This window comes from Nelusetta ayraudi, unplaced genomic scaffold (genome assembly GCF_046127955.1).
Source record: "Nelusetta ayraudi isolate G7.1 ecotype Tasmania unplaced genomic scaffold, CSIRO-AGI_Nayr_v1 ptg000160l, whole genome shotgun sequence".
Classification (NCBI taxonomy): domain Eukaryota; kingdom Metazoa; phylum Chordata; class Actinopteri; order Tetraodontiformes; family Monacanthidae; genus Nelusetta; species Nelusetta ayraudi.
Genome location: NW_027466210.1, coordinates 283,346 through 296,797, shown reverse-complemented (window position 1 = coordinate 296,797; position 13,452 = coordinate 283,346). Strand labels below are relative to the sequence as shown.

General features: G+C 46.2%; 2 protein-coding genes across 2 annotated transcripts; one reads left to right on the top strand and one right to left on the bottom strand.

Annotated features, from left to right (window-relative positions):
• Positions 1-3,497: 3,497 nt before the first annotated feature.
• Positions 3,498-6,165, bottom strand: b3galt9 (beta-1,3-galactosyltransferase 9). Its single transcript, XM_076013839.1, has 2 exons — positions 5,361-6,165; positions 3,498-5,268 (listed from the first exon to the last, which is right to left on the bottom strand). Exons 1-2 carry the CDS (start codon positions 5,364-5,366, stop codon positions 4,174-4,176), a joined length of 1,101 nt encoding a protein of 366 aa, XP_075869954.1. The 5' UTR covers positions 5,367-6,165; the 3' UTR covers positions 3,498-4,173.
• Positions 6,166-6,626: 461 nt separating this feature from the next.
• On the top strand, positions 6,627-9,820 carry psmd5 (proteasome 26S subunit, non-ATPase 5). Its single transcript, XM_076013873.1, has 10 exons — positions 6,627-6,860; positions 7,333-7,477; positions 7,563-7,679; positions 7,768-7,896; positions 8,219-8,328; positions 8,469-8,611; positions 8,728-8,919; positions 9,043-9,152; positions 9,231-9,371; positions 9,468-9,820. Exons 1-10 carry the CDS (start codon positions 6,688-6,690, stop codon positions 9,723-9,725), a joined length of 1,518 nt encoding a protein of 505 aa, XP_075869988.1. The 5' UTR covers positions 6,627-6,687; the 3' UTR covers positions 9,726-9,820.
• Positions 9,821-13,452: the final 3,632 nt, after the last annotated feature.

Below are 13,452 nucleotides of genomic sequence, written 5' to 3'. Positions count from 1 at the left end.
CATCACTGCGAGCGGAAATCTCGATCATCTGGCAACGAGCAGAAGATCCCACACAGCCACATCACAGCACATTGTCATAAATCATATAGAGTAAAAGGGCCTCTAATAACATGTGATGTGAAGTCTCCACCCACCTCTGATCCTGACAGTGACTATGATTCCCTGTAATAAATCACTCTGTGTGACTGCAGAGCACCAAAAGTTGCATGTGGGGGAAAGAAAAGTGGGAAGTTCAACAGGTGCAATCACGAGCATGTGAAGTTGGCTAGTTTGCTGTTTTATAACAACAAACAGCCCAGATAGATTTTCTCACTATCATCACTATTTTTGTAAGACCTGTTCCAGGGTGTCTTCAGAGGTGCAAAGCTATACTATGACGGTGACTATGATGATATGATTAAATCTCTTTACTATCATTTTCTTTGGCTAATGTACCTCTAGCCTTAAAAAAAAAAAAAAAAAAGGGCCAGAGCTGATTTTTTTTTATTTTTTTATTTTTTAAAAACAATCTTCTGCCAGGTTCTGTCTGCTACAAAAAGGATGTGTGCAGTAATTTCACATGGAAATTATTGCACACATCCTGCAAGTCATTAGTTAGGTGCCACTCTTTACTCTCGCTATGGTGCCCTTATCTAGCCCAAAATTCAATTTAGGCTTTGCCAGGTACAATTCACAACTCTTGTAGCCAAATGACTAGCGGATGCTAAACGGCAGCATGCTAACGCCAAAAGTTAGAAGAAAAAAACATCTTCTTACTATCAATTTATTGAATTTTCAGATTCTTATTTGATTGCTATGGGATGATGGTTGAGCCAGTGTGGGAAAACAGAGGTCTTGTCATTTTTTTTTTTTCACGTATTTGTCTGAAACTCATTCAGATGTTTCGTACGTCAAGAGCACAAAACCCGCCACGCCGTTCCCTTTGATTTACAGCTTTTTAATTTCCGCCAGTGAAGTGGTTTTAGTTGTAGATCTCAAAGCCGCCCAGTCCTACAGACTAGTAAGTAAAACTTACATAAAAACCAACTCAGAGGAGAGTCGTTCTTGTTTTAGCATTTTTAGGTTTGGAGGATGGAAGGGTGGGGCAGTTCAGTTGGCTTCAAACTGCACAGGAAGCATTTGGCCGCGTGCACAAGTCTTTAACCCCCCCAGTATGAAATAAACTATTGTACAAAAAAAGGCTAATTTGTTTTAATGCACTTAATTTTTTCCAGATGGTACAAAATATTTCAGGCTTTTACAGAAGGCGAGCAACGCGCTAGCTATGGACAATTAAAACACAGGAAGCCAGAAGAAATACTATCGTGTACAAAGAAAGTGGAGGGGAGAAAAAACAAAAACTGGCGACGTGACTGAAACCTCAAAGGAAAGACTCAGGAGTTTTCAAAGAAGGAAAGGGCGGGAAACCACAGACGTCGTCAGAAAAAGGCGGGTTATCCTTAAAGTCACGTCTCAACGAAAATAAGCGTGGGCTGTAAATTCCCAACGAACTCCGAGCCTGTGATCCGAACAAAACGCGTGGGAATCAAAGATCGCAACCTCCGACTGAAACACATGTTGTGTATGTTCTCGCAAATTGCACACGTGTGGGGGAGGCACCAAATTAAGGTGGCAGATTTGTTTCATTCCACGCCCTTAAATGCGCGCTGGAGCCAGAAGTGTTTCTTTGGTGCAATCAGGCCAAGGAAAACAGTGTTTCGCTGGTCCTGCGAGTCTCCCTGCGTTGAGAGATGAGTCTGTCTGACGGCAGGCTTTCATTCGAGCGCAGCATGCAGTTTTTTACCAAAGTCTTAACCCCACACTTACAGTTGCTGCGTGCTGTCATGTGCGCTCGTGTATGTATGTGTGGGAGTGCATGTTCAAGTGTGGTTTGGTGAGTCTGAACACTTTTCCCAGCCAGCGGACCCCGTTTCCACTGTCTCTTCCAGACCCAGTTTTTTTTTTTTTTTTTTTTTTGCTAAGGCAGAAAAAACAACCTCTCGTGCGCCGTGGGCAACTTTTGGCTCCGAGTGACGGACTCCAACCTTGCGAAACCGCTGGATTGCTCAGATTTCAGGTTTGAAATCTTGCTCATCCATCATGTCGCGCCTCCGATGAGAAGGGTCTTCAGAACGAGGATTGAGGATTAGTTTTCTTCTAGCTGCGATGGACTCGGGCTGCAAAGCGCACTGAAAACTACGGAGGAAGATGGCATGGGAATGTGGGGCCTAGCTAGTTGGGAGTACATTGTAACATTGATGAAAGTGAATTCGCAGACACGGTGAATTCTTGACGTCCCTGGAAAAGGAACATTGGCTTTAAAGCTTAAAGAGTACAAATGTCGAACCTTAGAGCAACAAAACGCAAGAACAAAGAGGCCTTTAGCATTCACCAGATGCAGCTAGCTTAACGACTCTTACTGTTGCGGCACTTGTGGTAGATGGAGTCAAATGGCGACCAGAAAATGACAAGAGAAATGTTAAGGCGTCACGTAGCACCGATGTTCAGGACCAGGCAGACCGAGAGGCCAGGTGGAGAGGTGAGAGAAGAGGAATCATGTGGTGCAGCGGCCACGGATGGAAGGAGTTGATGCTAATCGGCACCGATTCGTCCCGGAGAGCGATCCGAGCACACGGCGATGGTATGCCAGTCAAAAGTTGTTTGACTATCGCGGCTCCACCAGCCAGAGTGATTGTAGACATGCTGAGATGTTATTCTAGGAATAACATGGCCTGATGTGGCCAGACAGGCGGCCCAGGGAAAACTTTGCAGACACAATGGAACCTGGCCAAGGTGCAGTGCAGAGCTTCAGTGCAAACTACGGGCAGCCTTACACAAGAGGGATGGTTTGTAGAACACCCAAACATTTTGTTTGGTCAGCGCATGTTGCTGGGACGGAGGCCAAGCTCTCCTTTTGTGGAATTCCGGGAGGCGGCGGCAGCATTTAAAGCACACAAATAGCTGAGAGGCCTGTATGAAAGTGAGAGGCACTAAAGTCCAGCTGCACAAACACGCAGAAAGTGTTTTTCTTACATGGGCATATGGTGTGAATGTCTTCTATATGTTTATATATATTTAAACCCTAATAGCTGAAGACATTAAGTACAATTCTTGCCATTATTTGTTATTGCTGACTGTTTTCTTGCAGGCAATCAAGAACTTTACAAGGCTATATTATAATTATTTTTATTTTTTTTTATCAATTATAAATTAAATTTCAGGGGTAAATTCTGTCGAATTTTTAAATGTATAGATATATATACAAACAACACTTTGTATGTATGACGATGGAGAGTGAAACATTCAGGAAAGGCAACGTGTGATGAGGCGGTTAATGTGTTGCAATACACCCTTTTTGCCATTAGGTGCCACCCCTGTAACGATATATTTTTTTACATTTATAATATACTGTCTGTCCTGCTTTAAAAACGCATAAAAAAAAGCACCTTTTTTCAATAAAGACGTGAGATTTTCCATTGGTGGTATTGAATGATTAAAGAAATAAATGACACACAGAATGTTATATAAACACCTACATTTTATATTTAACTTATTTGGACAGGCTGAGGTGAAGGGCAAATGATACAACAGCCTTCCGTGCAACAATCAAACCTTTAAGCAACCATAATCAAAATGTCAAACCTACCTAATTTGCAGCTTTTTGTCGCTTGAAAGCGGGGGGGGGGTTTTTTCACACCAAGAGTCTGCCCACGGGTTCGCTACGCGTTTGTTGTCTTCAGTTGTTTTTGCCTGATTGGACCTCCACTCGGGGCTGCGTGGGCAGATGCTTCCTCACTCGTCATCTCCCTGACTCACCTGTGCCTTGTTCTGCGTGAGTAACGAGGGCAAACCGGCTTCAACTCGTCCCAGACCAGACAGCGGTTGTGTCATCGTGCCCTCTCTCCTCTTTCCTTGCGTTCCCAAATTAAGAAATGATCATTCAAAAATAATAAATGCACCGAAATATCCGATTGGATCAAAAGCCGTTCTAATATTCTATTACATTAATCAAGTTCTGTACAGCGTTTTTCATTACAACGGGACCTAGGTTGATTTCCTAAAACAGCCCATACGTGGACAAACGTGAACACGAATACATGTGGATGCACAAGAAAACAAACATATGTACACCCCCCCCCCCCCCCCTCTCCCTGCTTCTATTCTGTGGTTCTTTCTTGCTCGAGCCCTGTAAGACTACGGCCGGTCTTCAGAGCTAAAGAAGGGCAGTTTATCGAGGTACGTCAGGGCCTTGCAGGTCACCAGGCCGTAGTAGGTCTTCAGCAGAGAGCATCCTTGGGACTGCTGCCTCAGGTCGGCCCACACCGCCTCCATCTGGCCGTTCCCCATCCCTGCCGAGCTGAACAGATAGCTGTAGCAGCAGGTGTTGTAGCGGACGTGCTTCTCCCCCGAGAACCGGGCACTGTGGGTCGGCGCCACGCCGGCCCTGTGTGCGCACAGACCGACAAACACGTCTGCCGGAACGGGCACGCGCACCGCCGAGGACGCCACGTACACCTTCCGGACTACATCCTGGGACAAAACGTAGGCGCTGCCCTCGCAGTATTCGGGCAGGTATTTTTCGGGGTAGAGCGACGGAGGCAGAAAGCCAGCGCTGTGGGGGTCCCTGTTGGGAGGGTCTTTCTGGATCACCCTGCCTAGGTAAAGGTCCTCGGGGTGTCTGTGCAAGCTGAGGAGATACCCTCCAAGGGCAGGGAGGTTGAGAAACACGGAGTCCTTGGTCAGTACCACGAAGCGTGCCACAGGACAGAAAGCGATCACCCAACGCAGTGCCAAGACTGTCCTCTCTGTGGGACCTCGGGGTGACCGGTCGTCCGCGGCACGACTCTGGACCACATCTCTGTAACGGTCAGATTCTTTCACCAGGGCTTCTTGTGCAGTGGAAGTCTCCGTTAACCCGAGGAAGAAGAGCACCCGCAAAGGGAAGCCACGGACCCTTGTCTGGTTGCCCCACGTCCTCCTGATGGCGTCCCTCTGGCTCACATTGGTGGTGGAGCTGAAGACCAGCGTGAGGAGGAACAGGTCGGAGTCTTTGCAGGCGTCTGGGTTGGCGATGGGATAAGTCCGGGACACGTTCTGCCTGGTGCCGCTCAGGTCCAGCTTCCTGGCTTTCTCTCGTACGTCGACGACCGTGCCGTCGATGTAGACCCCCGGCGTGGGCTGCAGGAGGTACTCCTCCACAAAGTCGGCGCCGAACAGCAGGGCGTGAAAGAGGAACACATTGAAGAGGAGGAAGCACCACTGGTGGGTGCGCAGTTTGCACAGGAAGCACTGGGAGTGGGGGGAGGGGGGGAGGGGGGGAACAAACATGAGGATAACCAATCAAACTAAAATGTTTGAATGTGATAAAACAAAGAACATACCTGCATGTCAGTGGGATTCAAGACCTCGAAAATCCTCTGTTTGTCAGCCGATGGAAGGCTCCTCTCTCAGTTGTTTACCCTGACAGACGGGGTTTCCACTTTCACGAAACTCAAGCGGCACGTAACCCTGCACCTCAACTCACATGCTTTGTTCAGGGGACTGTGTTTTTGCATAATACATGCAACACTGATGACACAGTCAGTCACTATAGGAATTGACAGAACCTGTTCAGGCATTTTTCAGAGGGCACCTAAACACTGACATGCACGTGTTGATAGATTTATCGGGTCTCACCCGACCCGGTCTTGCACATACTCGGATGTGAATGCTGCACAATAATCGAGGAGTGAAATTTTGGTGTGAGATATGATGATATTTAAAACCGTATTTAAAAAGGAAAATGAAAAGCTAGAGGTTTTACAGTTTGTGGGCAAAAGGAGGAGGAATGCGCCTGACAGGGATTCAAGTCTAACGACTGATCTCCAGACAAAATATGTACACTTTTTCTTTTTTACTGCCTGAGCTCGAGCCTGATGTGGAGAGACAGACAGAAAGCATCGCAGACACTGTGGCACCTGGCCAAGTTACAGTGAAGCGCTTTAGTGGGTGAGTCACTATGAATCAGAGGAGCAGAGAGGGTCTTTCATGCTGGCTTCCTTGCAGGCTTCAGCCCACACATACTGATGCAAATTCATTGCTGATAACAGTGTGAGATCGTGAGGCTTTAATAAGGCAATGTGAAGCCAAAGAAACCTAGTGTGTTTCATTTTGTGGGCCAAAAAGTGAGCCTATGTTAATGTGTTTGTTTTTTTTTTCTTCCTCAGAAATAAATTGCATTAAATCCCTGCACAAGTAGTCAAACGTTTAAATATTTCACCCCGAAAAGGCATGTAGGAAGCGTTCTCAGAGTAATGCAGAGTATATCATTGTTCAAGTAACTGCTTTTTTTTAAATATGTGAATTAAATATTTAGATCCAAAAGTGCGCTGATTGGAGGTCATATATTATAGAAATTGCAAAATCCACTGTGGTATATTGAATTTCTGTATTTTTCTGTTACTGATTAGCTTTAAAATACATTTCTATATATAAGAAGGGAATTTGAACAGACGTTTCGCGACCATTACATCAACTGTAACTTGAGTGACTTCAAGGAAAACCAGGGTAAGGATTTTGTCTGACCTGAAGCGTCGCTTCCGCACTTTTCCCAGCAGGTGGCAGCAAAGTGCCGCAAAGCTAGGGTACAACTCAAGTGAAGAAGAACTAGCAGCCGAAGAAAACGAAAGCGGACGTTTTCGTTCGTAGTTTTTTGGCCATCTGAGAATCATGGCTACTTCCATAGACAGGCTACTGGAGGAAATCTCCGGTGTGGAAGATCCAATAGAAGAGTTGCAGGTTTTGAAAACGGCTCTGTTGTCCATACCTGTCAGCGCGTTGAGAGATTCAGTGAGCGGACAGCGTTTCAAAGTTGTTTTCTCCCTGTTAAACTCGAATCACAGGTGGGTTGGGTTTGCGTTACGCACATCGTCTACCGCTGCTAGTGGAGAGATAAAAGCTGCTGAGTCAGTCAGCAATTACTAAAGTGATCGACAGTGACTGTAAACTATTGGTCTATTAGGAAATACTAGCGTAACAGAATTCATGCTAGCCGGGCTGCTGTGTTGTTATCTGGAGCTAATGCTAACTGGCTAAAGAACTATAATTAGTAAACAGAAAATGTCCAACTGTGGTCTGTTGAAGCTTTTCCACAACTGCTGGTCGAAGTAAAATGTCACAACTCATACGTTTGACTTTTTTATAAGAATAAACAGACTTCTTAAATTTCCATCCATCCATTTCCCATACCTTACATGTCATAACTCCATTGTCTCGTCTCTATAAATGTAAATAGGAAACAATAGGGCAGTATTTCATCCATTAAACAAACGCCAACTCATCCAAGAGTTTTGTCTCTGGTGTGTGTTTTTACAGGGAGCAGGTGGAGCTATGTGTTGACATCCTCGACCGCATCCTAATGGCCCTGAGCCCTGTGAGCCTGGTGCAGAACTACAGATCGGAGCTGCAGGCGGGTCTGGCCCATCCCAGCGACATCGTTAGGATACTGGCCCTGACGCAGGTGGGCAGGCGCCACAAGTACGGCACACGCAGTCATGCATGCACCTTTAAACCGCTGACCCGTCGGCCTCCTTCTTCTCCTTTAGATAGGCAGGATAGTGGCGAGCCCCGACGCTGTCACGCAACTCCTCAACAACCAGGACACTCTGCTGCAGGCAGTCATTCATTGCATCAGGGAGGAGAAGATGGCAGTGGCAAAGCAGGTGATGTGAGAAACTCTGAAATCCCTCGCATGTGCTTTTAGAATAAATTGACAGCGGTGTTTGTGCTTGTGCTTGTCGTTGCCGTCAGGCCATCAAGTCGTTGTCGAAACTGAGTCACTCCAAGGCCGGCCTTGAGAAACTGTTCCAGAGCGACTTGTTGAGGGCCCTAAAGGAAGTGATGGCCACAAGTGACATCGTCAGATACAGGATATACGAGGTGCAATTCGCTTTGCTTCCGGGGGTGCAAATGTAAATGTCTTCAGTCTAGGGATGCAAATTATCGATTAATTCATTAGTCTTTAGTTAGCGATTGATTAACGATTAATTGATCAGTGGTGATTTTTCCTGAGAACCTAAATTTCACAATGAAAACTGTGTAAGGAATGCATTATTTAACTGCCCGTGTAAAAAATGTTCAGTCAATTGCGACTGATTTCAATTAATAGATTAAATTCTTAATCGATAATCAATTAATTGTTAGCATCCCCACTTCAGTCAGTTCAAAAAGGTTAAGCTGCAGCTGTTTTTGCCACTTGCAGCTGGTGGTGGAAATCTCCTCGGTGTCTCCCATCTCCCTGAGTTACTGCGCCAGCAGCAGCGTCATCTCCCAGCTTCTTGAAGAACTGACAGGAGATGATGTCTTGGTCAGGTAATGAAATAAATAGGTCATCAATACAGTGAAGTGGAAATGAGAAATTCTGCCGTAAATCATTAAATAAGTCGGAAAATTATTTTTTAATGTTTTCATGGTTCGGTTTCCTTCTCCTTCCTTTCTTTTTTCCTCGTCAGAGCGACAGCTATTGAAATGGTGACCACTCTGGCTCACAGCCAGCATGGACGGCAGTATTTGGCCCAGCAGGGTATCATGGACAAAATCTCCAACATGATCAGAGGGGCAGACACGGATCCCCTCTCCTCCCTTTACCTTCCTGGTGGGAACCCATGAAAACATCCCGTCCAAGTCACACTGGACTTGGTAAAATATGGTGTTTGTGTAATAATTCTATAGCGCTGAGTAAATCGCAGTGCTGATTTCCCCGTCCTGCAGGTCTGGTCAAGTTCTTTGGAAATCTGGCCATCATGGACAGCCCGCAGCAGGTGTGTGAGACCTACCCGGCCTTCCAGAACAAGGTGTTTGAGATGGCGCTGGATCCGGACCCTGCCATGAAAGGCGTGGCTCTAGACACTCTGGGATTACTGGGATCCACCGTGGAGGGGAAGCAGGTCCTTCAGAAAACAGGTTAAAGTGCTTGCTGTTTACAGGTTACTTTTTTTTTTTTTTTTTTCCCCTAACTGGAATCTTTCAACGTGCCGTTGATGTGTATTCGGATCCTTCTTGGTCCTATTTCTTGCCTTCTCTTAGGAGAAAAGTTCAAGAAGGTGTTTGCGAGGATGAGCCAGCTCACCGGCTCAGGAGCCACGGAGCTACGGGTGCGCAGCTTGGACGCCATATCGCAAATTCTTACCCTGCAGGTGAGGAGGCACAGCCACCGTCGGATATATGAAGGAAAATCACGATCAGGATTGTAATGCTTTAATGTTTGGTGACAGCCGGAGCAGCAGACAGAAGACCTCCTGGCTTTGACGGAATCCTGGTTCCACCTCTTGTCCAATCAGCCCATGGACATGATCTGCAGCATCAGCAGTCAGCCTTTCCCAGAGTTGCATTGTGGGGCCTTAAAGATATTCACCGTAAGTGCTCGGTGGTTAATGCTGCTGCTACCTGTGTGTTGAACAGCGTTGCTCCACGATTGATCCTGTCGTCATTCATGCATCCGTTTGTCCCAGGCGATCGCCACGCAGCCGTGGGGCCAGAAGCTGATGATCAGCACTCCCAGCTTCATGGAGTTTGTGTTGGATCGCTCCACGGGACAGACCAAGGAGGCCAAAGATGCCAAGTTTGAACTGGTGGGGTCGCTGGTGTCGTCGTCGACGGCAGCCGAGATACTGGGCAGCCAGCACTACATCCGCCTGAAGGCGTACCTCCGAGAGGGGCCGTACTACGTCTCCGCTGTGGCCGCCGTCGGCACCGAGGGGGCGGAATGACCCCGGCACGCTCGGGTGACTGTTTCTGGGTTCGGTTTTTTTTTCTTCTTTGCCTTAAGGGTTTGCCATCCGAAAGAGTTTCAACCATTTACATTCTTCAATATTAACAAAGGAAAAAAAAAAAGGTTTAAACAAATGCCAGCGTGGTGTTACAGTAAACGGCAGATTAAAGGATCATTAACAACGTCACCTACCAGCATTGACACATTTATCAGGTTTGTTAGCGGAACATCAATATCACACATCTGATTGCAGTTTTCCATCTCTTCTTTTTACTCTGTGCCATTCCTGTTTTGTAAACACCAAGGGGAGGTTTAATAAAAGTCACTGGAAGAGATTAAGTTGTTTTTTCCTTTTTTTCTCTCTCTCTTTTTAAAATGTACAGTTTAAATCCAAGTTCAGAATAATTCACGAGGGCTGAGTCACTTTTGGAAACCAAAATAAAGATGTTAAGTTTGTTGGGGGGGAAGAGTTATCACTTAGTCACCAGAGCCGTGGAGTAAACAGAGAGGAGTGTTGCATGCAGAGTGCAGGGTTTGCACTGTGCAGCCAAAGGCTAAAGAAGATGATCAGTCTATTGGTATCATTGCCTCAAATGTTGATCTCAATCCCTGAAGGTCAAGTGTCAGATTTGTATTTTGGAAGTATTTGCCATTCAGGGAATCTTTACCATTTTCAAGTCAAGTTTATCAGTCACCTCACAGTTCAGTGATATTAATGTGGACAGTCCGTTTTCCCTGCAGGATACTCAGAGACGTGTCCTAAGTGAGCATGGTATCATGTAAATGAGTCAAATCGGAGAGAAATGCAAAAATAAATTTAGACCTCAGACGGGAATCGCAAATGTCAAGGCCATCGCTGCAAAGTTCAGCGACGTCGTCGCAAACGACCAACCCCCATCCACGATACTCAACGTTAACCAGTGTTGGCGAGTAATCTATTACTAGGTAATCCACAACTGTATTTAAACTACTTTTTTTTTTAATGGTAATTTTATCATAACTCATTACTTTTCAGAAATAATTTCGCAATCTAAAAAATCCACAAAATGTCCGCGTCATTGATGCGCGATGACGCACCCAAACAAGCAATGGCGGCGGCAAAAGAAAAAGACAGCGATTGCGTTTGACAGCCGGAAATGCAAACATTATTTTGAGTTCATCTCGTCTAAATCAAAGAATATCGTGGGGGGGGTTTTGTACGTTGTGTGCAGGAAACAAGACGTTCTCAACTGTTGCTTTGTCTTTTTTTTTTATTATTATTTTTTTTAAACTAAAGTAATTAGTACTTAGTAACTGATTACTTATGAAACAAAGTAGCTAAAGAAGAAATTAGACAACTTTTTACGGAGTAATCCCAACAACACTGAAGTTAACGCGCAACAAATGTGAAATGGCTTAATGGATATCATGGCTTCCATGTGCAGGCGAGAGACCCTGCGCGAGGGAGGGTCTCTCCTGGAATCGTCTCGCGGGGATGTAGTCATGTTTTTCCCCTTCCCCTCAGCGGCAAAGACATTTCACACTTCAGTCAGAGCGACTGAGTCAGTCCCAAACATCCACCGTGAGCTTCTAACTCCTTAACAACCTCGTGTCACCATCGCCCCGGTGAATCATTCCACCTCTCCCACGTCTCCTTCAGACTTGCGTCATCAAATGAACAAATAAATAAATTAATGTTTTGAAGAAGAAAAAAAAAATCTTTTCACATTTTTTTATTTTAATTTCTTCTGGCAGCGTTGTGGAAGACATTTGGGCTTCTCTTCCTGCTCTTGCACAACAAAAACAAGACCATCGACGACGACGATGATAATAATGATAATAATAATAATAATGTATTTCTTCTTTTGCATTTGTTTCTTCTCCTTTATTTACTCCAAACCATCCCCAGACAGTATCAGAACAGCCTCCAGCCTCATCAAATCATTCGAAGGACCTCCATTAGATGGCGCAAATGTCACTCTGCTCATCAAGAGTTTTGCGACTATTTCATAGTTCTCTCTCTCTCTCTCTCCCTCTCTGTCTCCCTTCTCTCTCTCTCTCTCTCTCTCTCTCTCTCTCTCTTTTTTTTCTTTTTTTTTCAAAGAAGCCCATCACCCCATCCAGCTGCCTTTTCATCCACTGTCGCAGACATCGGATTCCCCTCTCTCAACACCAACCACATCAACCTCCTCTTCCTCCTCTTCCTCCTCCTCCTCCTCCTCAGACTTTATCGCTGCAACTACTGACTTCATTTGCATCCTCCAGCTCCTTCGGCCACCTGTCACTCTGCTCGCGGCTCCTTCACTGCGTGGGCCGACAGGAAAGAGAGGGAGAGAGAGAGGAGGAGGAGAAACAAAAAAAACAACAAAACAAAACAACAACAACTCGTCCACACCTCCAGGATGCACCTGAATAGGTGAGACGGGCATCCAGAGAGGGGGAAGGAAGGAGAGACATCACCCGCCTGGAGGAGAGACCTTTGCCTCCTCCTCCCCTCCTTCCTGGGTGATTTCTTTCTTTTCCTTTTTCTCTTTCTCTCCCGGGGGTCCGATCAGCCCCCGATGCAATTAAGGCAGGAAGGCGACTTTGCCAAGGGGGACCCAACGCCGACCAACGCAGCTCTCCACACCGACGGCAGCGCCGGATCTCCGGCCAACATGTGCAGTGAATGCTACGTGAACCAGACGTTTGTGAACGACGATGGGACCGTGAACGAGCACAAGCCGCGGTAAGCAAGTTAAGTTTGGTCCTCGTGGGTCATCACCGCGCCATCCATCCTGTTCCTCACCATGCTACGTCATAGATGCATAGAATGGAGAATAGACATGTGTTCTATGGCGATTATTTCCCTCTGGTTGTCCTTCACCCGCTCACCGTCTACCTGTCAGCACTGCTGTGTGTCCAGCTGCCCGTTAGTTTGCTCTGTGTCTCAGCCCCTCACACTTACAACCTGCGAGTTGTGTCAACGTGAATATTTGCATGTGTGCAAGTGGTGCTCAGTGATATCATTTAGACGTGTGTCATGTGTCCTAAATGTTGGTTAACACTCCAATAAAACTTTTAACTTATTCCCCCCCCCCCTTTTATTTGGAGGGGTAGGGGGAGGGGGGGTATGTGTTCAAGTGGCTGTTGTTTGATTAAATTGGGTGGTTTCTCGCCTCTCAAACACACACATAAAAAAGAACCATGGGGGAAATATGGGATTCATCTATAATGCAGTGGGTTTGGGGAGCTTAATGGAGGTCCAGTGTAAACAGAGAGCAGAGAAATGGAGAGAAAAAGAGAGGTTTTCTCCTTTTAGACCATCCAACCTCAGCCTCCTCTTCGCAGGAGCAGGTTGAAAAATGAAAAGTGAGCAGGGGGCGCAGGAGCGACTGATAAGTGATAAAAGGGTGCGACGTACGACGAAAGAGTTGTGTTTCCGAGGGAAGCTCAAAGTTCAGAGCACTTCAAATCCAAAACAGCGACAACAGCAAAAAAATCCAATCTGATTTATTCACTCAAGGTTTCTGATTCGTGTCGTTCCCTCAAGTGACCGTCGTCTGTCCATCAGCGTCTTGTCCAGCGTCCAAGGTAACATCCATCGCTCTGCACGCCGCCTTGCATGTTGTGAAGGGGCTTTTGCTTTGATTGACTGCGAGCCCGTGCGACCTCCTTCTGACATCTTGCGCCGACCGACACAGTAGCTTTGTGTGCGCAGCGTGCGGCTCCACAGTAACGTGGGAGACAGCTGGTTTTATTTTTTC

Coding starts and splice junctions, on each gene's coding strand:
- psmd5 (XM_076013873.1), top strand. CDS start 6,688: ATGGCTACTTCCATAGACAGGCTACTGGAGGAAATCTCCGGTGTGGAA. Junction 7,680..7,767: donor AGATGGCAGTGGCAAAGCAG/GTGATGTGAGAA, acceptor CGTTGCCGTCAG/GCCATCAAGTCGTTGTCGAA. Junction 8,612..8,727: donor CTCCTCCCTTTACCTTCCTG/GTGGGAACCCAT, acceptor CCCGTCCTGCAG/GTCTGGTCAAGTTCTTTGGA.